At 42.2% G+C, this 27,878-nt stretch overlaps 1 protein-coding gene across 2 annotated transcripts in view; it reads right to left on the bottom strand.

The window, feature by feature from the left end:
• The window catches only part of UNC5A (unc-5 netrin receptor A), a 572,106-nt gene that overhangs the window by 228,138 nt on the left and 316,090 nt on the right, over window positions 1-27,878 (bottom strand). For both annotated transcript variants that reach the window (XM_077472471.1, XM_077472470.1), the window contains exon 3: window positions 1,771-1,914. In XM_077472471.1, the coding sequence (XP_077328597.1) occupies window positions 1,771-1,914 (144 nt within the window). The remainder of the gene's footprint in view (window positions 1-1,770; window positions 1,915-27,878) is intronic.

Raw genomic sequence — 27,878 nt, 5'->3', positions numbered from 1 at the left:
ATTATTAAAGCAGCGATCATTCTATCGGAAAAGGAAAACACCACAAACACTATAACTGGAACATAAGGGAATATCAGATTTTATATTGACACTGGAGCAGCATGTGGCTTGGCCTATGTGTCTGACTTACAGTGCAAGCAGCACAGACAGCTGCTATAGTGCTCAGAGCTGGGGCAGCCCAAGCAAAGCCAGATGTGTCAGGAGGGAAAGGAGCTAACGCCATGGGGTTGATTTACTAAAGGCAAAAAGACTATGCACTTTGCAAAGTGCAGTTGCACTCTGCAAGTGCAGTCGCTCCAGAGCTTAGTAAATGAGGTAAAGCTTCACTTTGCAAAAAAGTACCCAATCACGTGCAAGGAAGATAAAAAGAAAAAATGATTTTTTTGCTTGCACATGATTGGGTGATGGAAGTCAGTAGAGCTTTTGTTAATTTACTAATTTTTGGAGCAACTGCTCTCTCAGAGTGCAAATGCACTTTGCAAAGTGTACAGTCTATGCGTCTTTAGCAAATCAACCCCTATGTTAATTTGTTTCAATCTCCTGGATTAGATTGTCATTGCATTATTCTTTAAACTGACTATGTGTTCCAGAAACCTTAGTACTTTGCCTTCAAAGGTAGCTGTAATATATTTATAAGTATAACATAAGCATGACGGTCACAATGTGAAGTCCCTGGAACAAGCTGTTGATTGACTGTGTGCTAGTAGACTTTTTAGAAATTTTTAATGGAATAATAATAATGTAATAATGCAGGAAAATGTCTAGCCACTCCATAGTGAAATTTCACTGTACCAAATTCTATGAGGATATATGAAAATCTAGAGGGATCCGCTGTGATATTTGAAAATTTGGGTCAACTTTTGGCCTTTTTGACATTATAAAGTTGATAGCTGATCAAGTTTTCCTTCAATCTTATTGTAGGACTGAATCTGGTTCTCTAATTGCCTTTATCTTTTTAAGGACTTTATTTCTAAATCTTAAATACTTTATATGTTGCAGTATATGCAGTTTTATTAATAAATTGTGAATACTATACAAATTAATATGAAGCATCATGTTGTGTGTTGATAGTCTGGCTACATATGAATCATGATGCCGGAGTCCTACACTAGCAAACCTCTCATATTTTAATGTTTCAAAATCAGGATGACACCTTCCTGCATACTCAACAATGACTATGTACATCTGCCCAGCCCTAGATCATGTGTTATTAGCCTTGATTTTAATCCTCACAAAAGATATGCAAATATAGATGCAGCATAAAGAAGAATTTCCAAGGTCCTGAAAACCAAAAGAAAAGAATGCTAATCACCTTGTCAACACAAGCAGAAGTTGCAGATTGTGTTTATTTTAATGTGACACAGCACAATGTGAAGCCTGTATTTAGCCTAGAGCTCTTGTGTATCAGCCATTAAGCTAAATACAACTTTTGCACGCGCAGTGTCACAGAGAATTTGGTGCCAGAAGGCATCAGGAATACATACCATTTTGTATCATTCCCTTTTGTAAAAATCACCAACTGCAACCAGCAAAACTGGAAAGTTACATCAGAAATACACGGCAAAGAGAACATAGGGAGGACACAAACAGACACTTATGCTAAAATTATAACGTGAACTTCTGTTATAAAAAGTGGTTTGGAGAAGTAGGACTAATGTACACAGGTAAAATAGTGAATACAGGGAAAACTGCTATGACAAGTAATTCTAACCAGAACAATATACTCTTACATGAACCCGATAGGATGAATTGAAAGGAGGGACTTCTTACATGCAATGCGAATAAATGCCTTCTGACTTTTTGATGTACCAGAAGAGCTCCAGGCCACACAATGACACCAGTATTCCTCCAGTCCAAAGATCTTCTCCACCTGTTGCCTTGAAATCTCAATCCTCACCTCCATGACTGGCAAACCTATAAAGATACAATAAATGTCAGTGGACACTAACAGAATTGTGTATAACCACAGAAAGGTTTATAGTTAATGTCTAGATACAGTATACTGTATTACATAAGGTTGTGCTCAAATAGGATCCTGAGTGCAGTAATCCACCAATCAGTTTTGGGATTAGTTATGAGTTTATTTCTATGTAGCTGCTGTGGGCTATTCTTCCTCCCTTAGTCCTTTATGGAAGGTTGTTATTGCTGTCTGTTTTTCTACTAGGGAGATTCACAGATTCCCCCTCTCTTATTTGTTCTAATCACCATTGTCACTTGGACTGAAGGTACGAGAAAATCTAAAAGTTGTAATTGGAACAGGAATAGACGGGAAATCTTCCAACAAGGACACTTTTTTGTGACAAATGCCTAAGAGAGGGTTTTCTTTCCTTTGGAGAAATCTTCTGCCACTTCTTCTTGTGCCTCAAAATAAAAAATGAAAAAAATCCCCCCAGCAGGACACAGATAAAAAGATTAAACAAGGGTTTTAATCAGTATATAGTCTATCTAAATACAATTGCAAAGAAAAGTATGTGAACCCTTTTGGAAAGATATGGATTTCTGCACAAATTGGTCATAAAATGTGATCTGATCTTCATCTAAGTCACAACAATAGACAATCACAGTTTGCTTAAACTAATAACACACAAAGCATTAAATGTTACCATGTTTTTATCAAACACACCGTGTAAACATCACAGTGCTGGTGGAAAAAAGTATGTGAACCCTTGGATTTAATAACTGATTGAACCTCTTTTGGCAGCAATAACTTCAACCAAATGTTTCCTGTAGTTGCAGATCATACGTGCACAATGGTCAGGAGTAAATCTTGACCATTCCTCTTTACAGAACTGTTTAAGTTCAGCAATATTCTTGGGATGTCTGGTGTGAAATGCTTTTTTGAGGTCATGCAACAGTATCTCAATCGGGTTGAGGTCAGGACTCTGACTGGGCCACTCCAGAAGGTGTATTTTCTTCTGTTTAAGCCATTCTGTTGTCGATTTACTTCTATGGTTTGGGTTGTTGTCCTGTTGCAACACCCATCTTCTGTTGAGCTTCAGCTAGTGGACAGATGGCCTTAAGTTCTCCTGCAAAATGTCTTGATAAACTTGGGAATTCATTTTTCCTTTGATGATAGCAATCCGCCTAGGCCCTGATGCAGCAAAGCAGCCCCAAACCATGATGCCCCCCCACCATACTTCACAGTTGGGATGAGGTTTTGATGTGGATGTGCTGTGCCTCTTTTTCTCCACACATAGTGTTGTGTGTTTCTTCCAAACAACTCAACTTTGGTTTAATCTGTCCACAGAATATTTTGCCAGTACTGCTGTGGAACATCCAGGTGCTCTTGTGCAAACTGTAAACGTGCAGAATTATTTTTTGGACAGCAATGGCTTCCTCTGTGGTATCCTCCCATGAAATCCATTCTTGTTTAGTGTTTTACGTTTTATAGATTCGCTAACAGGGATGTTAGCATATGTCAGAGAGTTTTGTAAGTCTTTAGCTGATGCTCTAGGATTCTTCTTCACCTCATTGAGTAGTCTGCGCTGTGCTCTTGCAGTCATCTTTACAGGATGCCCACTCCTAGGGAGAGTAGCAGCAGTGCTGAACTTTCTACATTCATAGACAATTTGTCTTACCGTGGACTGATGAACAGCAAGGCTTTTGGAGATACTTTTATAACCCTTTCCAGCTTTATGCAAGTCAACAATTCTTAATCGTAGGTCTTCTGAGAGCTCTTTTGTGGGAGGCATCATTCACATCAGGCAATGCCTCTTGTGAAAAGAAAACCCAGAACTCATGTGTGTTTTTTATAGGGCAGGGCAGCTGTAACCAACACCTCCAATCTCATCTCATTGATTGGACTCCAGTTGGCTGATACCTCACTCCAATTAGCTCTTGGATATCTCGTTAGTCTATGGGGTTCACATACTTTTTCCACCTGCACTTGAATGTTTACATGGTGTGTTCAATAAAAACATGGTAACATTTAATTCTTTGTGTGTTATTAGTTTAAGCAGACTGTGATTGACTATTGTTGTGACTTAGATGAAGATCAGATCACATTTTATGACCAATTTGTGCAGAAATCCATATATATATATATATATATATATATATATATATATATATATATATATAAAATCCAAATAAAAAACGTTTTAGGTTTAGATATACTTATGATCATGACCTGCAGAAGGAAGCCAACATCACAGATACTAAGAAGGACCCTCAAGATACAAATAAGCATGAAGATGCACTATAAGAATATTGTGAAATCTAATATGCCAGCTTAACCACTTAAGAACCGAGCTTCTTTCTGAGATTTGGTGTTTACAAGTTGAAAACTTTTTTTGCTAGAAAATTACTTAGAACTCCCAAACATTATATTTTTTTCTAACACCCTAGAAATGACGGTCGCAATACTTTCTGTCATACCGTATTTGCGCAGCGGTCTTTTAAGTGCACCTTTTTGGGAAAAAAATACACTTTTTCGAATCTGCCGTAGAGACCACTTTTATCTGAAACCCAGACCGCTCACTGAAGAAGAGGATAGCAGGGTTATGATAGCTAGCTGCTGCCATTACAGCAATATCCCTCTTCAAAGTGCCAATGTATATCGGCGTGAGCAGTTCCGGAAGTGGTTTTTAATGCAAAAACCCAATGATCATAACATGTGGATGCTAGTGCAAAAACTCAACCACCTAAATACTTATATGAGGTCCTAATCTAAGGCTTACCATATACAGTGGATATAAAATGTCTACACACCCCCTATTAAAATGTCAGGTTTCTGTGATGTAAAAACATGAGACAAAGATAAATCATTTCAGAAATGTTTACACCTTTAATGTGACCTATAAACTATAAGACTCAATTGAAAAACAAACTGAAATCTTTTGGGGGGGGGGGGGGGTAAGTAAAACTAAAAAACTAAATAATCGCACCCTCTCCTGAGATGGCTCTGCTATCTCTGCTCCCGGGACCGCTTAAGTCAGTCAAGAAAGACGTTCTGCGTCACTTTTTGGCGGCTGCTAGAACGGTGTTGCCCAGACATTGGAAGTCAACGAGCATGCCTTCCCTGGGGGATTGGGCAATTGAAGTGGACCGAATTAAAACTTTGGAAAGAATGTTGTCGCAGGAAACGGGTAGGGAGGAACAATTCTCTAAGACCTGGACCTCATGGTCGATGTTTCGATATTCCTCAGAGTTTATCTCATGGGCCACAGAGGACTCTACCAATACACCTGTGTGATCAGGGTGGAATGTATATCTTTTGATCCCTACGCTCTTTACTGTCCTGACCCCTCTTTCCTCACTCTCTTCCCCCTTTCTTCCCTCCCATATACAAGTTGCAGTAATACCCGATTACTTAAGTTATGACCTCTAGTCTCATTAGACCAGCATGGTGGCACATACAGAGCTTCCCCCCCAGAGTGAACATTGTCAGAATGAACACAATAGCCCTAGTCTACCTGTAATGAGTGGGCAACACCCGCTGAGAGGATAGTGGTGCACACACACCCACTTTAACTTAGACTAATCATGGTAGGACTACAGGCTCTCTTACCATACTACCTAAACCGAAGCTCAAAACAAACACTTTAACCTCGTGACAGTTCAACACCACTGTGGTACAGTGGATTTCTCTATGGTTTCTTTTTTATGTTTATGTAACAATGTAAAACGAATATGTTGGAATATTCTGTATTTTTTTTTTCCCCCTCCTATCTTGCTTCTATATCTCAATAAAAATAAGATTGAGTTAAAAAACTAAATAATGTGGTTGCATAAGTGTGTGCACCCTCTTATAATTGGGGATGTAACTGTGTTCAGAAATAAGCAATCACATTCAAACTCATGTTAAATAGGAGCCAGTACACAACTGGCATAATTTAACCACTTCAATACCGGGCACTTACCAAACTTCCTGCCCAAGTCAATTTCAGCTTTCTGCTCTGTCGTTGTTTAAATGACAATTGCGCGGTCATGCTACACTGTACCCAAACAGAATTTTTTTCATTTTGTTCCCACAAATAGAGCTTTCTTTTGGCGGTATTTTATCGGCTCTGCGGTTTTTATTTGTTGGTAAACAAATAAAAAAAGACTGAAAATTTTGAAAAAAATAAAAGTTTTGCTTTTGTTTCTGTTATAAAATTTTGTAAATAAGTACATTTTCGCCTTCACTGATGGGCACTGATAAGGTGGCACTGACGGGCACTGATAAGGCGGCACTGATGAGGTGGCCCCAATGAGCGGGCACTGACAGGTGCTGACAGGCACCGATGATGGGCACTGGTAGGCGGCACTGATGGGTGGCACTGATATGCCACACTGAAGGGTATTGATAGGCGGCACTGATGGGCACTCATGGGTGGCACTGGTGGGCACTGATGGGCACTGATAGGTGACACTGGGCACTGAAAGTCTGCAAAGATAGGTACTTATGGGTGGCACTGATAGGTGGCACGGATGGGCACTCTTAGGCAGCACTGCTGGGCACTGATGGGCATTGATATGTGGTACTGATGAGCACTGATGGGCACTGATATGCAACACTGATAGGCATCTCTGGTGGCACTGGCAGTTGTAGGCATTGTGAGCGGGCACTGATAGGCAGCTGCCCAGGCATTGATTGGCAGCTGCCTTGGCACAGATGTGCATTTCCCTGGTGGTCTAGCGTGGAAGGCCATCCTGGTGGTCCTGGGTGGCATGGTGGTGGTTCTGGGTGGGATCCGAGGGGGGGGGGCTGCACGGATAAACAATCAGCGCAGACCCCCCCATCAGGAGAGTCACTGATTGGCTCTCCTCTACTTGCATCTGTCAATGGCTCTTCCTGTTTACATCATGATCAGCCTTGATTGGACATGGCTGTTCACGTGGTAAAGAGCCTTCGTCAGGGGCTCTTTACCGAGATCGGTGTAGCAGTGTGTCAGACTGATCCTGCAGGATGTCATATGACGCCCAGTCAGGATAACTGAACCACCGCCCGCCGTCATTCTGCTATAGGCCAGACAGAAAGTGGTTAAAGTGCCTCTGATTAACCCCAAATAAAGTTCAGCTGTTCTAGTAGGTCTTTCTTGACATTTTCTTAGTCACATCCTGCAGCAAAAGCCATGGTCCTCAGAAAGCTTCCAAAACATCAGAGGCATTGTTAAAAAGTATCAGTCAGGAGAAGGGTACAAGAGAAATTCCAAGGCATTAGATATGCCATGGAACACAGTGAAGACAGTCATCATCAAGTGGAGAAAGTATGGCACAATAGTGACATTACCAAGAAATTGATGAAAAGATGAGAAGAAAACTAGTCAGGGAGGCTGCCAAAAGGCTAAAAGAAGCTGCAGGAATATCTGGCAAGTACTGGCTGTGTGTTACATGTGACAACAATCTCCCATATTTTTCAAATGTCTTGGCTATGGGGTAGAATGGCAAGACGGAAGCCTTTTCTTATGAAGAAAAACATCCAAGCCCGGCTAAATTTTGCGAAAACACATCTGAAGTCTCCCAAAAGCATGTGGGAAAATGTGCTATGGTCTGACCATAATTTCAAAAGATATGTTTGGTGCAAAAACACACTGCACATCACCAAAAGAACACCAAACCCACAGTGAAGCATGGTGGTGGCAGCATCATGCTTTGGGGCTGTTTTTCTTCAGTTGGAACAGGGGCTTTAGTTAAGGTAGAGGGAATAATGAACAGTTCCAAATACCAGTCGATATTGGCACAAAACTGTCAGGCTTCTGCTAGAAAGTTGAACATGAAGAGGAACTTCATCTTTCAGCATGACAACGAACCAAAACATACATCCAATCAACAAAGGAATGGCAGAATCCGAATGAAAATCTGTGGAGTGATCTGAAGAGGGCTGTGCACAGGAGATACCCTCACAATCTGACCGATTTGGAGTGTTTTTTCAAAGAAAAGTGGGAAAATATTGCCAAGTCAAGATGTGCCATGCTGAAAGACTCATGACCAAAAAGACTGAGTGCTGTAATAAAATCAAAAGGTGCGTCAACAAAGTATTAGTTTAACCACTTGACCACTGGGCACTTAAACACCCTTAATAACCAGACCAATTTTCAGCTTTCGGTGCTCTCGCATTTTGAATGACAATTACTCAGTCATGCAACACTGGACCTATATGAAATTTTTGTCCTTTTTTTCACACAAATAGAGCTTTCTTTTGGTGGTATTTAATCACCGCTGGGTTTTTTATTTTTTGTGCTATAAAGGAAAAAATACCGAAAATTCTGTAAAAAAATGAATTTTTCTTTGTTTCTGTTAGAAAATTTAGCAGATTAGTAATTTTTTCTTCATAAATTTTGGCCAAAATTTATACTACTACATATCTTTGGTAAAAATAAGTACAAATTGGTGGATATTATTTGGTCTTTGTGAAAGTTATAGAGTCCACAAGCTATGGTGCCAATATCTGAAAATTGATCACACCTGAAGTACTGACGGCCTATTTCAATTCTTGAGACCCTAACATGCCAGAAAAGTACAAATACCCCCCAAATTACCCCTTTTTGGAAAGAAGACATTCCAAGGTATTTAGTAAGAGGCATGATGAGTTTTTTGAAGTTGTCATTTTTTCCCACAATTCTTTGCAAAATCAAGATTTTTTTTTTTTTTTTTTTTTTTTTCACAAAATTGTCATATTATCAGGTTATTTCTCACACACAGCATATGCATACCACAAATTACACCCCAAAACACATTCTGCTATTACTCCCGAGTACGGTGATACCACATGTGTGAGACTTTTACACAGTGCAGCCACATACAGAGGCCCAACATGCAGGGAGCGCCATCAGGCGTTCTGGAGCACCCAGGACAATTCTGACATTTCTCTCCTACATGTAAAAATCATCATTTATTTGCTAGAAAATTACATAGAACTCCAAAACATTATATATGTTTTTTTAGCAAACACCCTGGAGAATACAATGGTGGTCTGTGCAACTTTTTATCTCGCACGGTATTTGCGCAGTAATTTTTCGAATGCTTTTTTTTTGGAAAAAAAAACAGTTTTGGGCTTAAAAAAAAAAAAAAAAAAACAGTAAAGTTAGCCCAATTTTTCCATAATGTGAAAGATGAAGTTACGCTGAGTAAATAGATACCTAATATGTCACTCTTCAAAATTGCACACGCTCGTGGAATGGCGCCAAACGTCGCTACTTAAAAATCCCCATAGGCGACAATTTAATTTTTTTTTTACTGGTTATATGTTTTGAGTTACAGAGGAGGTCTAGGGTTAGAATTATTGCTCTCGCTCTAACGTTTGCAGCGATACCTCACATGTGTGGTTTGAACACCGTTTTCATATGTGGGCGGGACTTACGTATGCGTTCGCTTCTGCATGCGAGCACATGGGGACAGGGGCGCTTTAAAAAAAAAACATTTTTTTTATTGTTCATTTTACTTTATTTATTTTAGTTTGACATTTTTTTCCCCAAAAATAATTTTTTTGATCACTTTTATTCCTATTACAAGGAATGTAAACATCCCTTGTAATAGGAATATGGCATGACAGGTCCTCTTTACAGTGAGATGTGGGGTCAATAAGACCCCACATCTCACCTCTAAGCTGGGAAGCCTGAAAAAAAAAAAAAAGATTCTGTCTTTGATCGTATTAGCGATTCGATAGAAGCACCGGAGGGCGGCGGGAGGGGGGGGGATGTCTATGGCTGGGTATTGCAGGGTATCACCGACTATGGCTGGGTATCTCAGAGTATGGCGTTGCAGAGTATTGCATTGCAGGGTATTGGCGGGTGTTGCAGAGCATTGCAGAGTGTTGCAGGGTATTGGCGGGTGTTGCAGAGCATTGCAGAGTGTTGCAGGGTATTGGCGGGTGTTGCAGGGTATTGGCGGGTGTTGCAGGGTATTGCAGAGTGTTGCAGGGTATTGCAGAGTGTTGCAGGGTATTGCAGAGCGTTGCAGAGTGTTGCAGAGTATTGCAGAGTGTTGCAGGGTATTGCAGAGTGTTGCAGAGTGTTGCAGGGTATTGCAGAGTGTTGCAAGGTGTTGCGGAGTGTTGCAGGGCGTTGCGGAGTGTTGCAGGGCGTTGCGGAGTGTTGCAGGGCGTTGCAGGGTATTGCAGAGTGTTGCAGAGTGTTGCAGGGTATTGCAGAGTGTTGCAGGGTATTGCAGAGTGTTGCAAGGTGTTGCGGAGTGTTGCAGGGTGTTGCGGAGTGTTGCAAGGTGTTGCGGAGTGTTGCAGGGTATTGCGGAGTGTTGCAGGGTATTGCGGAGTGTTGCAAGGTGTTGCAGGGTATTGCAGAGTGTTGCAGGGTATTGCGGAGTGTTGCGGAGTGTTGCAAGGTGTTGCGGAGTGTTGCAAGGTGTTGCGGAGCGTTGCAGGGTATTGTAGAGCGTTGCAGGGCATTGCGGAGTGTTGCAGGGCATTGCAGAGTGTTGCAGGGCAATGCAGAGTGTTGCAGGGCAATGCAGAGTGCTGCAGGGTAATGCAGAGTGCTGCAGGGTAATGCAGAGTGCTGCAGGGTAATGCAGAGTGTTGCAGGGTAATGCAGAGTAATGGGGGTATTGCAGAGTAATGGGGGTATTGCAGAGTAATGCAGAGTAATGGGGGTATTGCAGAGTAATGCAGAGTAATGGCAGGGTATTGCAGAGTGTTGGCAGGGAATTGAGGGGTTAATTTTCGGTGCGCAGCGATGTGGGCACTGCAGATGCAGCCCACATCGCTGCTGACACCGATCTCTTCCCCCTCCGCTGTACCAATCGGTACAGAGAGGGGGAGGGAGGAACCGGCGTCATAACATGACGCCGGTTTGTTTACAAGTGATCACTCCGTCATTTGACGGAACGATCACGTGGCAAACGGCCGCGCTGAGCGGCCGTTTACCGTGATTCGTGATGCGCCGGGTCCTGTGGACCCGGCGGTCACGGATGCTCTCGAGTGCGCGCCCCAGGGGGCGCGCAAGAGCAGAATTCTGGGAGGCCGTTAATTAACGGCCTCTCAGAGTTAAACAACCGCCCTGAAGCCGTTAATCGGCAATGGGCGGTTGTTAAGTGGTTAAGGGTGTGCACACTTATGCAACCATATTATTATCATTTTTTATATTTTTACTTCCCTCCACCTAAAAGATTTCAGTTTGTTGTTCAACTGAGTTTATAGTTTATAGGTCACATTAAAGGTGGAAAAAATTCTGAAATTATTTATCTTTGTCTCATTTTTTTACATCACAAAAACCTGACATTTTAACAGGGGTGTGTAGAGTAGGGGGCAGGGGTAGAGTTTTTATATCCATTGTATGAATCAAATGTCAGCTCTTTCATGCTGAATCAGATTAAATTTGAGCTATCGGTGGGCTTATCAGTACCACCAGGCTCACAAACTTCAACTTAAACATTGAAACAGCCAGGTGGAAAATGTTGGCCATACAGATTCCTTCATCCATGTTGTTAAGCATCAATTGAGGAATCAAGTGATTGGGAAATCTGCATAGCACAATTTATGCCATGTCTGGGATTCTATAGTTGTTCATTCCATACTAACTCTGTCAACAATCCTGGATTTTCCAGAAATGTTCTGAATTCCAGCAACTATAGACATTAAAGAGGGATTCCACCAAAAAAATAAATATTAAAAGCCAGCAGCTATAAATACTACAGCTGCTGACTTTTAATAAATGGACACTCACCTGTCCCGGGTTCCAGCGATGCCAGCAGCCAAGGCCGATCGATCGCTCGGCTCTCGGCTGCTGCCGCCACCATTCTAGGTGAGGGAATCAGGAAGTGAAGCGAATCGGCTTCACTTCCCGGTTCCCTACTGCGCATGCACGAGTTGCGCTGCGCAATAGGAAATCTCCGCGCTGTCACTGGGACCCGTGTGTGTCCCAGCAGACAGCGCGGCAGGAAACTTTAGGGTGGAATTCCGCTTTAAGTATGCAGATACTGAACTTTCAAAAAAAAATAATCTCTCGCCAGCATGCACACCTATACATATTCAAAGCTTTACATGTGTCTGTCTTTGCAAAAGTCCTTGAGAACAGAAGTAAAAAATGTCAGGTCACACATGCACTCCTTTATGAGATGGATTTGTTTGAAAATGGAAAGGGTCATAATGGAAAATTCTACTTCAAGATGGCAGATGACTGAACCCTGGGCTTCTACAATCCAATGTCTGAAAGAATAAAACAAGAACTGAACTAGTTGCCATGGGGACACACCATGTTATTTCTAACATATATGGAATGATGCCCTTTGTTATCTGATGGTTATAAAACATGTATGCATGTGTATTACACATGCATACATGTTCACATAAGCACACTCATAAGTAGTCATTCTTTTGCATTTGCTTTGGTTATTAAGGGTTTAAAATCCAGATCTGCGGAAAACATTTTAAAAGGCATTGGTGGCAGGTAAGGTGTACTCTTCTATGAGAAGTATTCGATTTAAATCAAGTTATTTTATGAAAAGGAAACAAGAAAATAGAGAGAAGAGGATTACAGAAGGAGCAGCATTAATAAAATAAATCTCATTAATTTAAAGTATAGTGTGGAAAAGTATAACCTGCAAAATCATAGTAATTGAATAAATATTCTTTGATCTTGCATTGCATTGTAGACTAGGTTTCTCTGCACAGTTTGCCACCATATTTGCAGCTCAGGCACATCTTGTGAACTTTGCTGAAGGAAAAGTAAGAAATGTAAAATGCTAAATGTATTTTCTTTACTGTACAACAAAATGGTACAATAACCCATAACTTAAAACAGTCTTCAAACGTAATAATATAATCTAAGAAGCATATTCTGATCAGTGTAGTATATAGTATAGAATAGTCTAGTGACCTGATGCCCAACCTGTGACCTAGGGGGATTTGCAGTATGTTGCCAGTCACTGTGTAGCCTTTGGGGTGTTCCCTTGCAAAGTAAATAGCTATTTTGCTGTCAGTAAATCTACCCCTTTATGTTAGAAATAATTACACTATTGTCCCAACTGACAATGTCAGGTGTCACAAAGAGAGGTCCCTGGGGAAGTTCCATCAAAATTTTGCTATGGGACAGAATGTCCATTTGTTACACAGACACAGACAATATGACACAGACACAGCAAAAGACATGAGGTTCAGCTTACTAACAAAACAATGTAGATATGCACAGCAATCAATAAAGTCAGTAAGTGGGTCCTAGCTACAAACAATACCTTAAATATCGGGTGGTATAGCGCACCCATGAGTCCCAAATCTTGTGAAATTTCTTAGGGCAACTACTGGCCTCATATGTCAATTTGTACAATGGGATTGCCTGTTTATTTAGGTTAAGCCAAAAAGTCACAGTAAGGGGAGCTTCAGATTTCCAGTTGATATAGAAAATATATTTGACTGTTCTCTGGGCATTTTGATTTTTCATTCATTGGCCCTTTAAAGTGCTTTGGAGTTCCTACTAGCTTATTTGTAAAAAAAAAAATAAAAAAATTATCAACAATTAATACAGAGAAGGTTTTTTTTTCCTATTAAAGAAAAAGATGATGTGTCTGAACTTTTTCCTGGAATAATAATTAGTAGTAGTAATAAATAGTTCCGATACCCATATTTTTGTAAAATAGTCTTCATGACTGCATTACCATAGCTGTGCAATGTGGGTGTGTTTTTTGCTTCTCTCTCTATCACATGCTGTTTTGAAATCTTGTTTTTTGCTCGATGGCTTCCCAGGATTATTTGTGGGTACAGCTGTGAAGACTTGGCATTTTAATTCATCACATTTATCCTATATTACCATGGAAAGGCAGACAAAATTAAAAGGTTTTAAGATGTTCAAAGCCTAGTACAGGAGCATCATTGATGTTATTTTGGAACGTTCCCCAGTGCAAGTTATGTCAGCAATAAGTGTCATTTCTAGGGTAAAATATAGGGCCTTAAATTACTGAAGAGTAAATAGATGTGAAATGAACACAGCATCTAATTATGTACAAGGAAATTTAAAAAAAAATACAAGTTCTCTTGCCCATGAATGTATGCTTAAAATTAACATGGGTTACTCGATCACTGAAAAATAAATATACAGCTTTGCATTATAACACAAGCCTTGCCCAATAAAAACTCAGAAACCAATTCAGTGAAAGAAGGCAAGGTCTTAACTTTATTGAGGTGTATCAATATGAACATCAGAATAACATTGCAAACAATCAGGCTGGGGCCAGTCACAGGTATACTATAACCGCTTAAGGCTTAAACCCAAAACCAAAACCAAAAGTTTTATGTGTCATAGCTTATCTAAAGATATGGTGGCTAAATTATCTTTTTCCAGGCTTGTTTTCCTTTCAACGGATAATTCTGCAAATAACGCAGATCATGTCCCTTTGTGTCTGCAATCGCTTCTCAGAGGTATCTATGGAAGTGGCCATGGTTGTCACCCAGGCTGCACTTCAAACATGTCTTTATTTATCTCCATTACATGGTGAATTCATGGGACTAGTAGTTTACAAAAGAAAAATAACATTGTTTACGCTGTCTTTTTCAGCTTACAGGAAGTGACAAGGACACTATTTCTGGAAAGATTGAAAGGTATTTTCTGCTCAAATGTTCTTAGCCTAATAAAAATTAAATTCAATCACCACATCGAAGGACTGGTAAGCTAACTGCAATATATAACATTTTTGTTTTGGGGGTTTAGATGTGCTTCAAATGCTTTGTTAGCTGCAGCTAGACATTGAATGTGTTTGCTAAGTCTATTATCTACCAGCACCCCCAGATCCTTTTTCAACACCGATTCTCTTGGCAAAGCCCCCCCTAATGTGTATTTTACATTTGTATTGTATGGCACCCAAAATAACTTTACATTTCTCAATATTGAACCTAATCTGCCATGTAGCTGCCTTTCTAAATCCTTTGATGAAGTTATTTCATGTCGTAATTTGGCATCATCACCAAACTCTGAAACTCAGCTCTTGATTCCAACCTCTATATCATTAATAAACCAATTGAATAGCATTGGGCTCAAGACAGCACCCTGGGACACAATTCACAACTTTAGACCATTCGGAGAATGGGTCATTTATCACTGCTCTGGACCTCTTCATGCAACCAGTTTCTTATCAATGTACATGTAATTTCATGAACTCCAACAGACCTAATTTTATAGAATAGAACATTTCTGAGGTACAGTATCAAATGCCTTAGGAAAAAATACAGATGAAAACACAGATAAGCTACATCCACTGGACTTCCACCATACAATTTCTCACCTTCTTCCTCATATAAAGATAATCTATGTTATTTGTCACCTACAATACCTTTATCACAGACACATTTCTGTATAGAGTCCCTTACCATTCCCACAAATATCTTACATACTTTTGATGCTGGGCTGACTGGTCTGTAGTATCATGCTATACATCTTGATCCTTATATGTAAATTGGTACCACATTTGCTCTATGGGAATCGCTTGGTATCATTCCAGTCAGTTAGGTGTCTTTATAAAATAGAAAGTGTCCTGACAACTGAGCTAAGTTCCCTAGGGACTTGGGGATATATGCCATCTGGACCTGGTAGTTTACATTAAAAGAGAAGTTCCTAAACTGGATAAAGACATGGGGGTGGCAGGGAACTACAGACCCATATCATTGATCAAAACAACATGAAAATCCTGACCAAAATCCTTGCAAATAGGGTTTCCTCCTTTATTAGCCTATACATACACAAGGACCAAGTGTGCTGTATACTTGGAAGACAAGGCCCAGATCAGGTGAGAAGAGCCATAGACATAGTCTCCATCCTTCAATTGGGGTGGAATGGAAGTCCCCGCCAAGAAGGAATGCTCTTCTTGCTTGACCTCCAAAAGGCATTTGATTCGGTCTCCTGGCCTTACCTATTTGCAGTTCTGTGAAGATAGGGCTTTGGCCCAAAGTTCCTGGGGCTAATGGAAGCCCTTTATTTGGGCCCAGGAGCCAGGATTAAGCTACAGGGCCATTATTCAGAACCAATTAAGATAGCCAAAGGCACTCATCAGGGGTGCCCACTTTCACCCCTGATATTTACCTTGGCGATCGAATCCCTAGCAATAGCTATTTGGGCCCATCCTGATATGAAGGGGGTGCAGTGTGGTCAATCGTCCCATAAGTGCACTCTTTTCTCAGAAAACATACTCTATCACTTCTCCATTTGTCTCCCTTCCCAATATCTGTAAACTACTAGACAAATTTGCTAAAGTGTCAGGCTTGCATGTCAATCTCTCTAAATCTCAAGCCCTAAATGTGTCCCTCCAGGAAACAGTGGTAAAGCAACTGAAACAAGAATTCAAATTTGCGTGGAGTGACTTGACCATCCGATACCTGGGGATTAATCTTACTGCCAAGATAGAACAACTATATCAGGCAAACTATTCTCCCATGTTCCACAAACTGGAATCTGATCTTAAAATATTCAGCCCTGGGAGAATGTACCCCCTTCCTGACCAGAGCACTTTTTGTGACTTTTTTTCCCCACAAATAGAGCTTTCTTTTGGTGGTATTTGATCCCCTCTGCGGTTTTTATTTTTTGCGCTATTAACAAAAAAAGCAACAATTTTGAAAAAAAATAAAAGCATTATTTTTTACTTTTTGCTATAATAAATATCCCCAAAAAATATAAAAAAAAACATTTTTTTCCTCAGTTTAGGCTGATACGTATTCTTCGACATATTTTTGGTAAAATAATGTTTATATATATATATATATATATATATATATATATATATATACACACATATATATATATAATAAAATAACCGTTTGTTGATTGGTTTGTGCAAAAGTTATAGCGTCTACAAAATAGGAGATAGTTTTATGGCATTTTTATTGATAATTTTTTTTACTAGTAAGGGCGGCGATCGGCGGTTTTTATCGAGACTGCAACGTTATGGCGGACACATCAGACAATTTTGACACATTTTTATGACCATTGGCATTAATACAGCGATCAATGCTAAAAAATTGCTTTGATTACTGTAAAAATGTCATTGGCAGTGAAGGGGTTAACCACTAAGTGGCACTGTAGGGGTTAACTGTGTCCTAGGGAGTGATTCTAACTGAGGGGTTGTGTGTGACACGTCACTGATCAGCGCTCCCGATTGCAGGTAGAGCTGATCAGTGACAGTGTCACTAGGCAGACGGGGAGATGCTTGTTTACATTAGCATCTCCCCTTTCTTCCTCACCATGAGACGATAGCGGGTATACCCGCGGACATTGGGTCAGTGGGACCCACGATCGCGGTCATGGAGCTCCTGGTGGGCGCACGTCCACCGGTGGTGCGTGCGAGTCCGCGAGCCGCGTCTTAAAGGGCAACATACAGGAACAAGTATGTTAATCTGCCTGTACATGCCCTTCTGCCACAGTATATCTGCGTGAGGTGGTCGGGAAGCGGTTAAGGCTTGGACTGGAATGGATGAGTAGAGTGGATTCTGTTAAGGTGACTCTGCTCCCCAAAATGTTGTACCTTTTGCTCTCACTCCCAGTGCCGATCAGAAAAGATCATCTTAAGTCCTTCCAAGGGAAAATAAGTAAGAAGGCTGTGGGAGGAGTCTGAGGGGTACATATCCCTCCTCCTCAGCGTGTTCCTGCGTCGGCTTGCATTCGGGGTTGACACGGCCGATGCACGTCAATTCAGGCTTCCCACAGAGCAATTGTGGCAGTTCCTCTCCCGGTGCTCAAGCTGGGCACCATTGGCGGGGAACGTCCACCCATTCATCCCAAGTGTTCCACCAGCATCGAGGGGGCTGACAGCCCACCCGCCCGCTTCTCCTTATGCTCGTGTCGGGGGAAGGGTCCATTCACTCGCCCACCCACTTTCCCCAAGGCTCTCTCTGACATCAAGGGGGACGCCCGCCTACTTCTTCCGGTGCTCGTGCGGGGGGGGGGCATCCACCTGCCCACCCACTTTCCCTAGGGCTCTCTCTGACATCTCCCATGCTTGTGCGGGGGGCAGTGCATCCACTCTCCTACCCGCTTAGCCCAGGGCTCTCTGGCATCAAGGGGCCACCTGCCCGCTTCCCCTTATACTCACGCGGGGTGGAGCGGGGGCTGTCCGTCCACCTACCTACTTCTCCTGGGCTCAATCCCGCATGGTTGGGGGCAGCCGCCTGCTTCTCCCTGTGCTCAGAGCGGCAGCATTGTCGGCCACGAGTCTGGTGGGGGGGAGTGTCAGATTCTGAGGGGAGCTCGGCAGTTTTGCATGCATGATGGTTTGCTTGCGTTCATCCTTGCAGTCGAGGTCATGGTAGTTTTGGGGGTCTGATTGCCTGATGTGCAAGCTGGGGGGGTCTGGTTGACAATTCAGCTCCATTGTCACAGTCATTTCTTGCGATCAATGCGATTTGTCATATCCTGTTAAGCATTTCAGTCTCTGCGTTTCTGCTATTAGTGCTTCTGCTATTAGCATATCTGCCATTAGTGTGTCTGCCATTAGCATTTCTATCACTGCGTTTCTGCCATCAGCGCTTCGGTCATAGCGTTTCTGCCATCAGCGTTTCGCTCATAGCTTTTCTGCCATTAGCGCGTCTGTCATAGCATTTCTGCCATTAGCGTGTCTGTCATTAGCATGTCTGTCACAGCGTTTCTGCCATTAGCGTTTCTGTCAATGTCTCTGTCCCAGTGTTCTGTCATTAGCGCGTCTGTCATAAAGTTTCTGCCATTAGTGTGTCTGTCATAGTGTTTCTGTCATAATGTTTCTGTACCAGCATTTTCTGCCATTGCGTTTCTGCTATGGCGTGTCTGCCATGGCATGTCTGTCATGGCATGTCTGTCATAAGCATTTCGGTCGCAGAGGGTTTCAGTCGCAGCGGGTTTCAGTCGCAGCGGGTTTTAGTCGCAGCAGGTTTCAGTTGCAGCTGGTTTCAGTCACAACAGGTTTCAGTCGCAGCAGGTTTCAGTCAGAGCGAGTTCTGCCACAGCGGAATGGTCACAGCGGTTCTTATCTTAGCAGGTTCTGCGGTTCTGTCACAGTGTGTTTGTCTTAGCATTCCTGTCATTGCATTTCTGTCATAGTGTTCATGTTACAGCATGTTCTGTTGTAGTACATCCGTGCCATACAGTTACTACATACATCAATAATCGTTTCTTCTTCGTCTATTTCAATGTCTCATTGTATCTTTTTGTTCAGTGTTCTTCGTACACCTGGGTTTAGATATCAGTGCTCACATCTCAGGATCTGTCATGTCTACAGATCCATACAGGCTGAGGTTTCATTTTTTAAATGATTGTTGACCACAATCTTCTCACCCGTATACCATACGTCATACGATGCATGTTTCATTTCATTACACCTGTACGACTACCCACCATGGTCTGTGAGTACACTAGCCATGAGTGTTCAGTTTTACTACCTGTCTCTGCGCTGCAGGTTACTTGGGCTCACTTACTACATACACTGGGGGAAGGGGGGGGGGGAATTGACATCAGCTTCATTCACGCGCTGTGGTGTGGTCATTTCTGGCCACATCCTCATACTTAGGTAGGCACAGAGGGGTGTTGTTCGCATGTCTGGTTGTCTGTTGTCTCTTCACTAGTTTCTGTTTCCTTGGGTTGGGCATGCTGCACGTTTCAGAAGCAACCAATTCATGTTCATCCCTTCAACCTCACGGGGGGGAGTTTGGGGTTTCGGAGAATGGTAGCACTCCGTCATCAAGGAGTTGGTCCACACTCAAGCACGCAGCAGTGCTTTGTCACAGGGGTTTTCCTTTCCCGGGCACAACCGGGAAGGCGGGACACGTGAGACCAGTCCAGCCCAGTTACTCCCATTAACCAGCATGGAACAGGTTCTGGGCAGTATTCTTTTATGCAGATTCTGGTGGGCAGATATGCTCTCCACGGTCTGTTACGGGTCCAAGACAGGATGGAGGTGATCAAAGCTCGCCTGGTGAGACGGGGTGTCAGCAGACCCCCAACTCCTGCTCTCTTTATATCCCCTCCGTGCACCGGTCTTGTCAAGCCTTCTGGTATATATGCCTGAGCTAAGTTTGTTCCCTGTCAGGAGCGGTTTTGGAAATATCCCATTTCTGGTCCTCAGACAGCCCTGCTTGCAGAATTTTTCAAGCCTGCACGCGAGCCTCATCTCTGTTTTATCAGATTCTTTGTTTGTAGTATCTTGGCTTCAGCTGACAGTCATGCTTTTGTTGCCATTGAAGTTACTGGGAGCGGTATTTCCTAGGGGTACTTGGTCATGTTCTTTACTTTCATTCTGAAGGTAGGGGGCCAGGCCACAAGGATACCCACTGGCAAGTTCCAATATTGTTTGTTACTTTTTGGCCACTCTCTTTCATGCAGAACATTTTTCATCAAGGTACTCTTATGTGGATTTGGCAATTCAGCACTTTCTACAGTTGGGGAGGGGGGGAGAGGAGGTATTTGCTTCCAAACTGATATCATCAATGCTTGGACTTACTTCCACCAGACCTGCTCGTTGGTAGGGCAAGATAACGGTGCAGATGTCGTTTCTCCAGGGCGAAAGCAGTCTTTGCTTCGAAACCTTGCCAAGCACTGCTTTGGGGCTTGGGTACCTGCAGGGGGGTCAGGGTTAATTAATTCAGTTATGTCCTGTTAATGCCCAGGGATCTATAGTCTCTCTCAGGATGTGTGCTGGGCCAATGTCCCCTTGACCCCCCAAGAAGTGGTGGGTTCAGGTCATTATTATTCTGGATTCCACTCTCGGTGCAATCTCTTGATTACAATGTTGCCTGGCGAACTGCTCAGGTACGTTAGACCAGTCACCTTTTGTCCGATCCCCAGCCTGTTTCAAAAGGGGGGATTACAGTCACTTTGGGTATGCTGAATCATGCCAGGAGACTTATTCCCCAGGATGCAGTCTTGCCCTCCTTCCTCTGGTCAGGACTCAGACTCAGTTGTCAGGTCACAAGCAGAAGCACGACCCAATTTATATAGTATGGGACCAGTTTCTGGTATGGTTTCTCCATGTTTTACGGTGCTTATTGCCACAACATATTGGCCTTAGCTGCCAACACTATCAACAATATCCATCAGGTATCCAGTAATTCAGACCCCTTCAAATTCCTGGTCAGGTCATCCATTTTTGCAGCTCACCCTCTCAAACTTTTCCATACTAAGTATTAGACCGGCCAGGGGTTCTTGGGAATTTCAGGGAACTACTTAACTGGTGTCCATTCATAGCGTTCGTTCTTCTCTGCCATTATTTTGCAAGGGATTCTCTAGTCAGCCCTTGCTCCCTTACCCCTCACGTTTCCTCTCACACAAGCAGGTTTGTTCCCATGTCTGGGTTTTCCTCAGGAATCGGGCTTAATCCAAATCGGTTACGGGATATCATGTGGGTTCTGGGCTGTTGCAGGATCCAAGCAGGGGGTGCCCTTCTTATCATCAATTCATGGGATGTTGGTGTTTATCCTGTTGTAACTGATACACCGGATCCGTATACTGAAGTCATCTGGGTGTGTGCTACCCTATCAGACGGTTCGTTACCGCCTTTCATCTAGCTTTTAATCATACCTACTTTCTTTTGCTCTCTTTTACAGGCGTACTGACTAGCTAGGCCAAGGGACACCTCAGGCCTTGGTAGTTAAGGTATCACATTTCTAATTGAAGACTCTGACTACAAGTAAGAAGGCTGGCCGAAGGCTAGCCTGCATTTGTGGGAGGAGTCTAAGGGGTATATATCCCTCCTCCTCTGTGTGTTCCTGGGTCGACTCGCATTCGGGGTTCCCACACACCCTTTTCCCCCAAATCTTCATTTACTTACACATTATACATTTTTCATATTCATACATTGAGGGTATGTCCTCTTTTTCAGGTGTACTGACCAGCTAGGCCAAGGCACACCTCAGTCCTTGGTAGTTATGGTATTGCATTTCTAATTGAAGACTCTGACTACAACTAAGTTAATTTGGGGCAAACAGGTATATCGCCTCTCACAATGTATCCTTTTCAGTCCTAAATCCAAAGGTGGTCTCCCGAAATTACTTTGGTACTATCAAGCTGCTAGGCTGGCACAATTATCCACTATATATTTTAGACTGGAGAAACCGGATTGGATGCACATAGAGAGACAGGCAGTGCCTTCTTTCACACAAGACTTCCTTCTATGGTATCCTCCGAGGAACAGACCCCCAGTGATATCTCCTACACTGTCTCGCTCACTGTTCCTATGGGATACCCTACGTAATCTTCCCTTTTTGGTCCCAGAAATCCAACCCCTAGCACACATTTTTCACAATCCCCAGTTCGTCCCTAGATATTAGCACCTTCAAATGGTGGTTAGATAAAGGCATGTACCGAATAGGACACTTCTTCTCCTGCACAGGACACCTATCACTTACACACTATGTAAACAAACTAGAACTCCCTAACTCACTTTCTACACTTGCTCTGGGAAAAAAAAAAAAACTACAGACGTTCACGGAGTACAAACCATGGTGTGGCCAGGTCATGGAGCAAAGGGGGGCAGATCTATAATCTACTCATCACTGGCGAGTTCTACACATCACTGGGAGTTCTACAAAACTTCTGTATATGAGTTTAGAGGCTTATTTTGGAACGCAAAAAATGGGTTCAGAAGCTGAGTTTAGAGGCATTTCACGTGCCAAACGCTTCAAACATGGCTAAACGTTACTAAACACTGTAACTCGCACTTTAGCTGCATTTTGTATGGCTATCTTGAAAAAAAAAATGCCAAAACGCTTCTAAACGCAAACGTAGCATACACAGCTAAATGCAGCATGTAAACGCAGTAAAATGCCGCTAAACATGGCATGTAAGCGTGGCAAAATGGACGTTAACTTGACCTGCATTTTTTATCATGACTGCGACATTATGGCGGACACATCGGACACTTTTAACACTATTTTGGGACCATTGTCATTTATACAGCGATCAGTGCTATAAAAAAAAGCACTGATTACTGTGTAAATGACACTGGCAGGGAAGGGGTTAAACAGTAGAGGACGATCAAGGGGTTAAGTGTGTCCTAGGGAGGTGTTATAACTGTAGTGGGGATGGGCTACCACTGACATGACAGGGATCACTGCTCCAGCAGTAGATCCCTGTCATGTTGCTAGGCAGAATGGGGAAATGCCTTGTTTAGATAGGTATCTCCCCATTCTACCGCTCCATACCGCATCTGTGTGTGGCGGTCGGCAAGCGGTTAAATACCACCCCCTTATACAAAAGCCCCAAAATGCCATAATTAAACACACACATCCTTTAAATACATACATTCTCACATCCTATTTAATTCCTGTGAAATTAAGGCTCTCTTCTACTAGGACTCAAGGGGCCATCATTGTTGCAATATGCAATGTTCTAAGAGATCTTTTATTTAAAAAAGGTACATTATTTACTTGTAACAATGTATGTCCCATGACATGCTTCTCTGGATTCTGTAAAAATCTGCACTGCTGAGCTGCCATGTCCTCTTCCTGGAGGTTAACAGCTTTGACATGCTCAGCTTCACTAAAAATGATTCTATAGCAGTGATGGTGAACCTTGGCACCCCAGATGTTTTGGAACTACATTTTCCACGATGCTCATGCACTCTGCAGTGTAGTTGAGCATCATGGGACATGTAGTTCCAAAACATCTGGGGTGCCAAGGTTTGCCATCCATGCCCTATAGGAACATACCTCCTCCTGCCCACCTCCATTAAGAAAAGTTAATTTATTATGCACCTGTATCTGTGAGGGAGAGTCTGATCACTCACAGATTGTGTTACAGGCTGTGTAATTAGTGAAATTACTTTTCTCAATAGAGGAGAGGGCAAGAGCGGTCATGTCCCAGTTGGATCATCTTTAGGGCAGCTAAGCCCAGGAACCCGAAGCTGTTAACACTCACAGTGCTGGGAGTTCAGCAACAGGAAGAGGACCGTGCAGCCTTGAAGGGAATTCAGCAACTTGCACATCATGGAGCAAACTTCATTATGGGCAAGTAATGTAAATAAAGCTTTAGTATTTTTATTAACATGAAAATACATTTTGGATAATGTTTCTATTATGGGTGTGCCATTTTGTCCACCACCTTATTGGAGGACAATACCATCTCAAATTCCTTTGCTTCAGCCTGGCCTGAAATGCATATTAGTATAACATATTAGTGAACATATTATAACATATTATATGAAACCCCCCGGTTCGGTTCGCAGCAGAACATGCAAACAGGCAAAAAAATTGTTCAAACACCTTTAAAGTCTAGGGGACATGAACATAAAAAATCCAAAGTGCTAATTTTAAGGGTTAATGTGCAACTTATTTTCATAAAAAGTGTTTGGGGACCCGGATCCTGCCACAGGGGACATGTATCAATGCAAAAAAAAAGTTTTAAAAATGGCAATTTTTTTGGGAGCAGTGATTTTAATGATGCTTAAAGTGAAACAATAAAAGGGAAATATTCCTTTACATTTCGTACCTGGGGGGTGTCTATAACATGCCTGTAAATTTGTGCATTTTTCCCGTGTTTAGAATAGTCCCTGCACAAAATGACATTTCTAAAGGAAAAAAAGTAATTTAAAACTACTTGCGGCTATAATGAATTGTCTATGGGAAATCAAAAGTGCTAATTTTAAAGGCTTACGTGCATGGTATTGTCATAAAAAAGTGTTTAGGGACCTGGGTCCTGCCCCAGGGGACATGTATCAATGCAAAAAAAAGTTTTAAAAATGAAAAAATTTTTCGGGAGCAGTGATTTTAATAATGCTTAAAGTGAAACAATAAAAGTGAAATGTTCCTTTAAATTTCGTACCTGGGGTCTATAGTATGCCTGTAGTGGTGCATGTTTCCCATGTTTAGATGTGACCCTGCCCCCCTCTGATGCACAGGGACTTCCCAATGGCTTCAGAGGGGGGCGGGGCCATCGGTGTACATAAACGGGTGGCCCAGCCCCCTCTGATGCCGCGGAAAAACCATTGGGAAGTCCCTGTGCATCAGAGGGGGCGGGGTCACCTGGGTACATCATCTTGTGGCCCCGCCCTCAGTTATAAAAGAACTGTCATCGTGCTGAAGCTTCATAAGGCGGGTGCCTCCCATGGAGGCAGATCTTTTTTTTTTTTTCTGGTCTGGTATTCTGGTCTTCTGGTTTTCTGGAGCAAGAGAAGAAGATGAATGGACTTTGTGGGACATTTTTATTTTCTAATAAAGGACTTGTGAAGATGTGTCTTTTTTTAAACCACAAGATGTGTTTTTTTTTTAACATTTTGACACTTTTTTGTGAAATGGTAAGGGTACAATGTACCCGTTACCATTTCAAATGGGGGTTCGGGATCTGGGGGTCCCCTTGTTAAAGCCCCCCTGATAAGCCCCCCTGCCTGCAAACCCCCACAACCACCGGGCAAGGGTTGTGGGGATGAGGCCCTTGTCCCCATCATCATGGGGACAATGTGCTTTGGGGGGCTACCCCAAAGCACCCTCCCCATGTTGAGGGCATGTGGCCTGGTACGGTTTGGGGGGGCTCTCTTTTGTCCCCCCTCTTTTCCTGCAGCCTGCCAGGTTGCGTACTCAGATAAAAGTCTGGTATGGATTTTTGGGGTGACCCCCACGCCATTTTTAAAAAAAATGTTGGCGCTGGGTTCCCCTTAAAATCCACACCAGACCTGAAGGGCCTGGTATGGAATTTGGGGCGACCCCCATGCAATTTCTTTTTACATTTTGGTTCGGGGTTATCCTTAATGTTCATACCAGACCCAAAAGGCCTGGTATGGATTGTTGGCGGGACCCCCATGCCATTTTTTTCAATGACTGTTTCAATGACCGAGACCCGACAATTCATTATAGCCGCGAGTAGTTTTAAATTACTTTTTGTCCTTTAGAAATGTCATTTTGTGCAGGGACTGTTCTAAACACGGGACAAATGCAAAGCTTTACAGGCATACTATAGACACCCCCAGGTACGAAATTTAAAGGAATATTTCACTTTTATTGTTTCACTTTAAGCATTATTAAAATCACTGCTCCAAAAAAAAAAACGTGAGTTTTTAAAACTTTTTTTTGCATTGATACATGTCCCCTGGGGCAGGACCCAGGTCCCCAAACACTTTTTATGACAATACCATGCACATAAGCCTTTAAAATTAGCACTTTTAATTTCCCCCATAGACTTTTCAAGGGTGTTCCACGGCTTTTGAATTTGCTGTGAACACCCAAATTTGCTCGCTATTCGACTCGAACATCGGGCTCATCCCTACTAAGCAATGCAGAAAATGTTGATACAGTGTAAAATACCTCATGCTGGGAAGGAACTTTTAACTATGAACATTTGAACGCTTCGTTTCACACAAACTTGTACTATAACGTCTGCGTTGAAAAAACCAAAGCTGTGAAGTTTTTAAATAAAATGCGACATGGCAGAATATCAATATAGGCTGATGTTCTTGTGTGTCATAGGTAGTGTTCTAAAACCCCAGGGAGACCATCTGGGTTAACTTAAAGGTGTATCACCCTAGTGTGTGTGTGTGTGTGTATATATATATATATATATATATATATATATATATATATATATATATATATACACACACACAGTATCTCACAAAAGTGAGTACACCCCTCACATTTCTGTGAATATTTTATTATATCTTTTCATGTGACAATACTGAAGAAATTACACTTTGCTACAATGTAAAGTAGTGAGAGTACAGCTTGTATAACAGTGTAAATTTGATGTCCCCTCAAAATAACTCAACACACAGCCATTAATGTCTAAAATGCTGGCAACAAAAGTGAGTACATCCCTAACACTTAAGGGTGTACTCACTTATTGATAGTGGTTTAGGCTGCATTTGGTGAGACACAGGCTGCATTTGGTGGACACAGGCTGGCTGCATTTGGTGGACACAGGCTGAATTTGGTGGATACAGTCTGCATATGGTGCCAAGATGATTGAAGTGCTGCTAACACCAGGTGTTTGAAATATCTTTATCTGCTGATTGTTAAACTTTCTAGAATACACATATTTCTATTGTTGTGTAGGACCTGGGCCTGCTGTCCCTCCATCCCTCTCTCCCTCCATCCCTCATTCATCTCAGACGATAACCACACCACCTTAGAGCCACGCCCACTATTTAGCTGAAACCACACCCATTTTCACCAAGCAGGGGGGTCAAAAAGGAAGGGTGGGGTCTGGCGCCCCCCCATCCTAAAACTTCACCAGCCACCACTGAACAACACCATTAGGAGCATTAGAAGGGGTTGATTTACTAAAACTAGAGATTGCAAAATCTGAAGAAGCAGTGAATGGAAGCCAATCAGCTTCTAACTCGAGCTTGCTCAATTAAGCTTTGACAAAAAACCTGGATGCTGATGGGTTTCTACACAGATTTTGCACTCTCCAGCTTTAGTAAACCAATCCCAATATGTATCATATACAAAAAAAATGATCTTATGTTATTTTTAAAAGCTAACTTTTATTTAAATACTTTAAAGCTTTGGTGCCATTTTAATTCCAAGCATGAAAGCAGAACTCTAGCTAAATTAGCTGAATAAAAATGAAAAGTTCATAAAAACATAAAATAACAAAACAAAGGTTTGCTGTAATAGTCATCTTTAGAGAGTTCTCCTGTGGTACTTTTTTTTTTTTACTGTTGCTAGCTGTTCACAATCTGATAGCCAGCATGAGTCAACCTTCCTCTGAACCCAGGTTGTTCTGGACCTGCTTCATTCATCTTGGAACTGTACGGTAAAAGAAGAAGCAGCCCAGTGATGAGCTCGTCTCTCTGTCACTCTGCTCTATCTTCCTGTCAGCGTATTTGTCAGCACATGAACTGATTGGATCATTGCAGGGCTTCTTGCTCTCACACTCCAGTTCAGCTTTGCTGGAGCATATTGGATCATGCTTCGCTGTTTTTTTTTCCATCCTATGGAAAAACTGTGTGTATAGGATTGTGTATATAGAATTGTATGTCTTTTTTTTATTTAAGGATATTTTTATCTCCCTTTTATTGGTTGAACTAGATGGACTTGTGTCTTTTTTTTTTCAACCAGACTAACT

The sequence above is a fragment of the Lithobates pipiens genome, unplaced genomic scaffold, assembly GCF_037356315.1.
Source record: "Lithobates pipiens isolate NorthernLeopardFrog02 unplaced genomic scaffold, aLitPip1_a1.2 Scaffold_8, whole genome shotgun sequence".
In the NCBI taxonomy this organism is placed as follows: Eukaryota; Metazoa; Chordata; class Amphibia; order Anura; family Ranidae; genus Lithobates; species Lithobates pipiens.
Note: the sequence above shows the minus strand (reverse complement) of the source record. Positions and strands in the feature narration are given on the sequence as shown.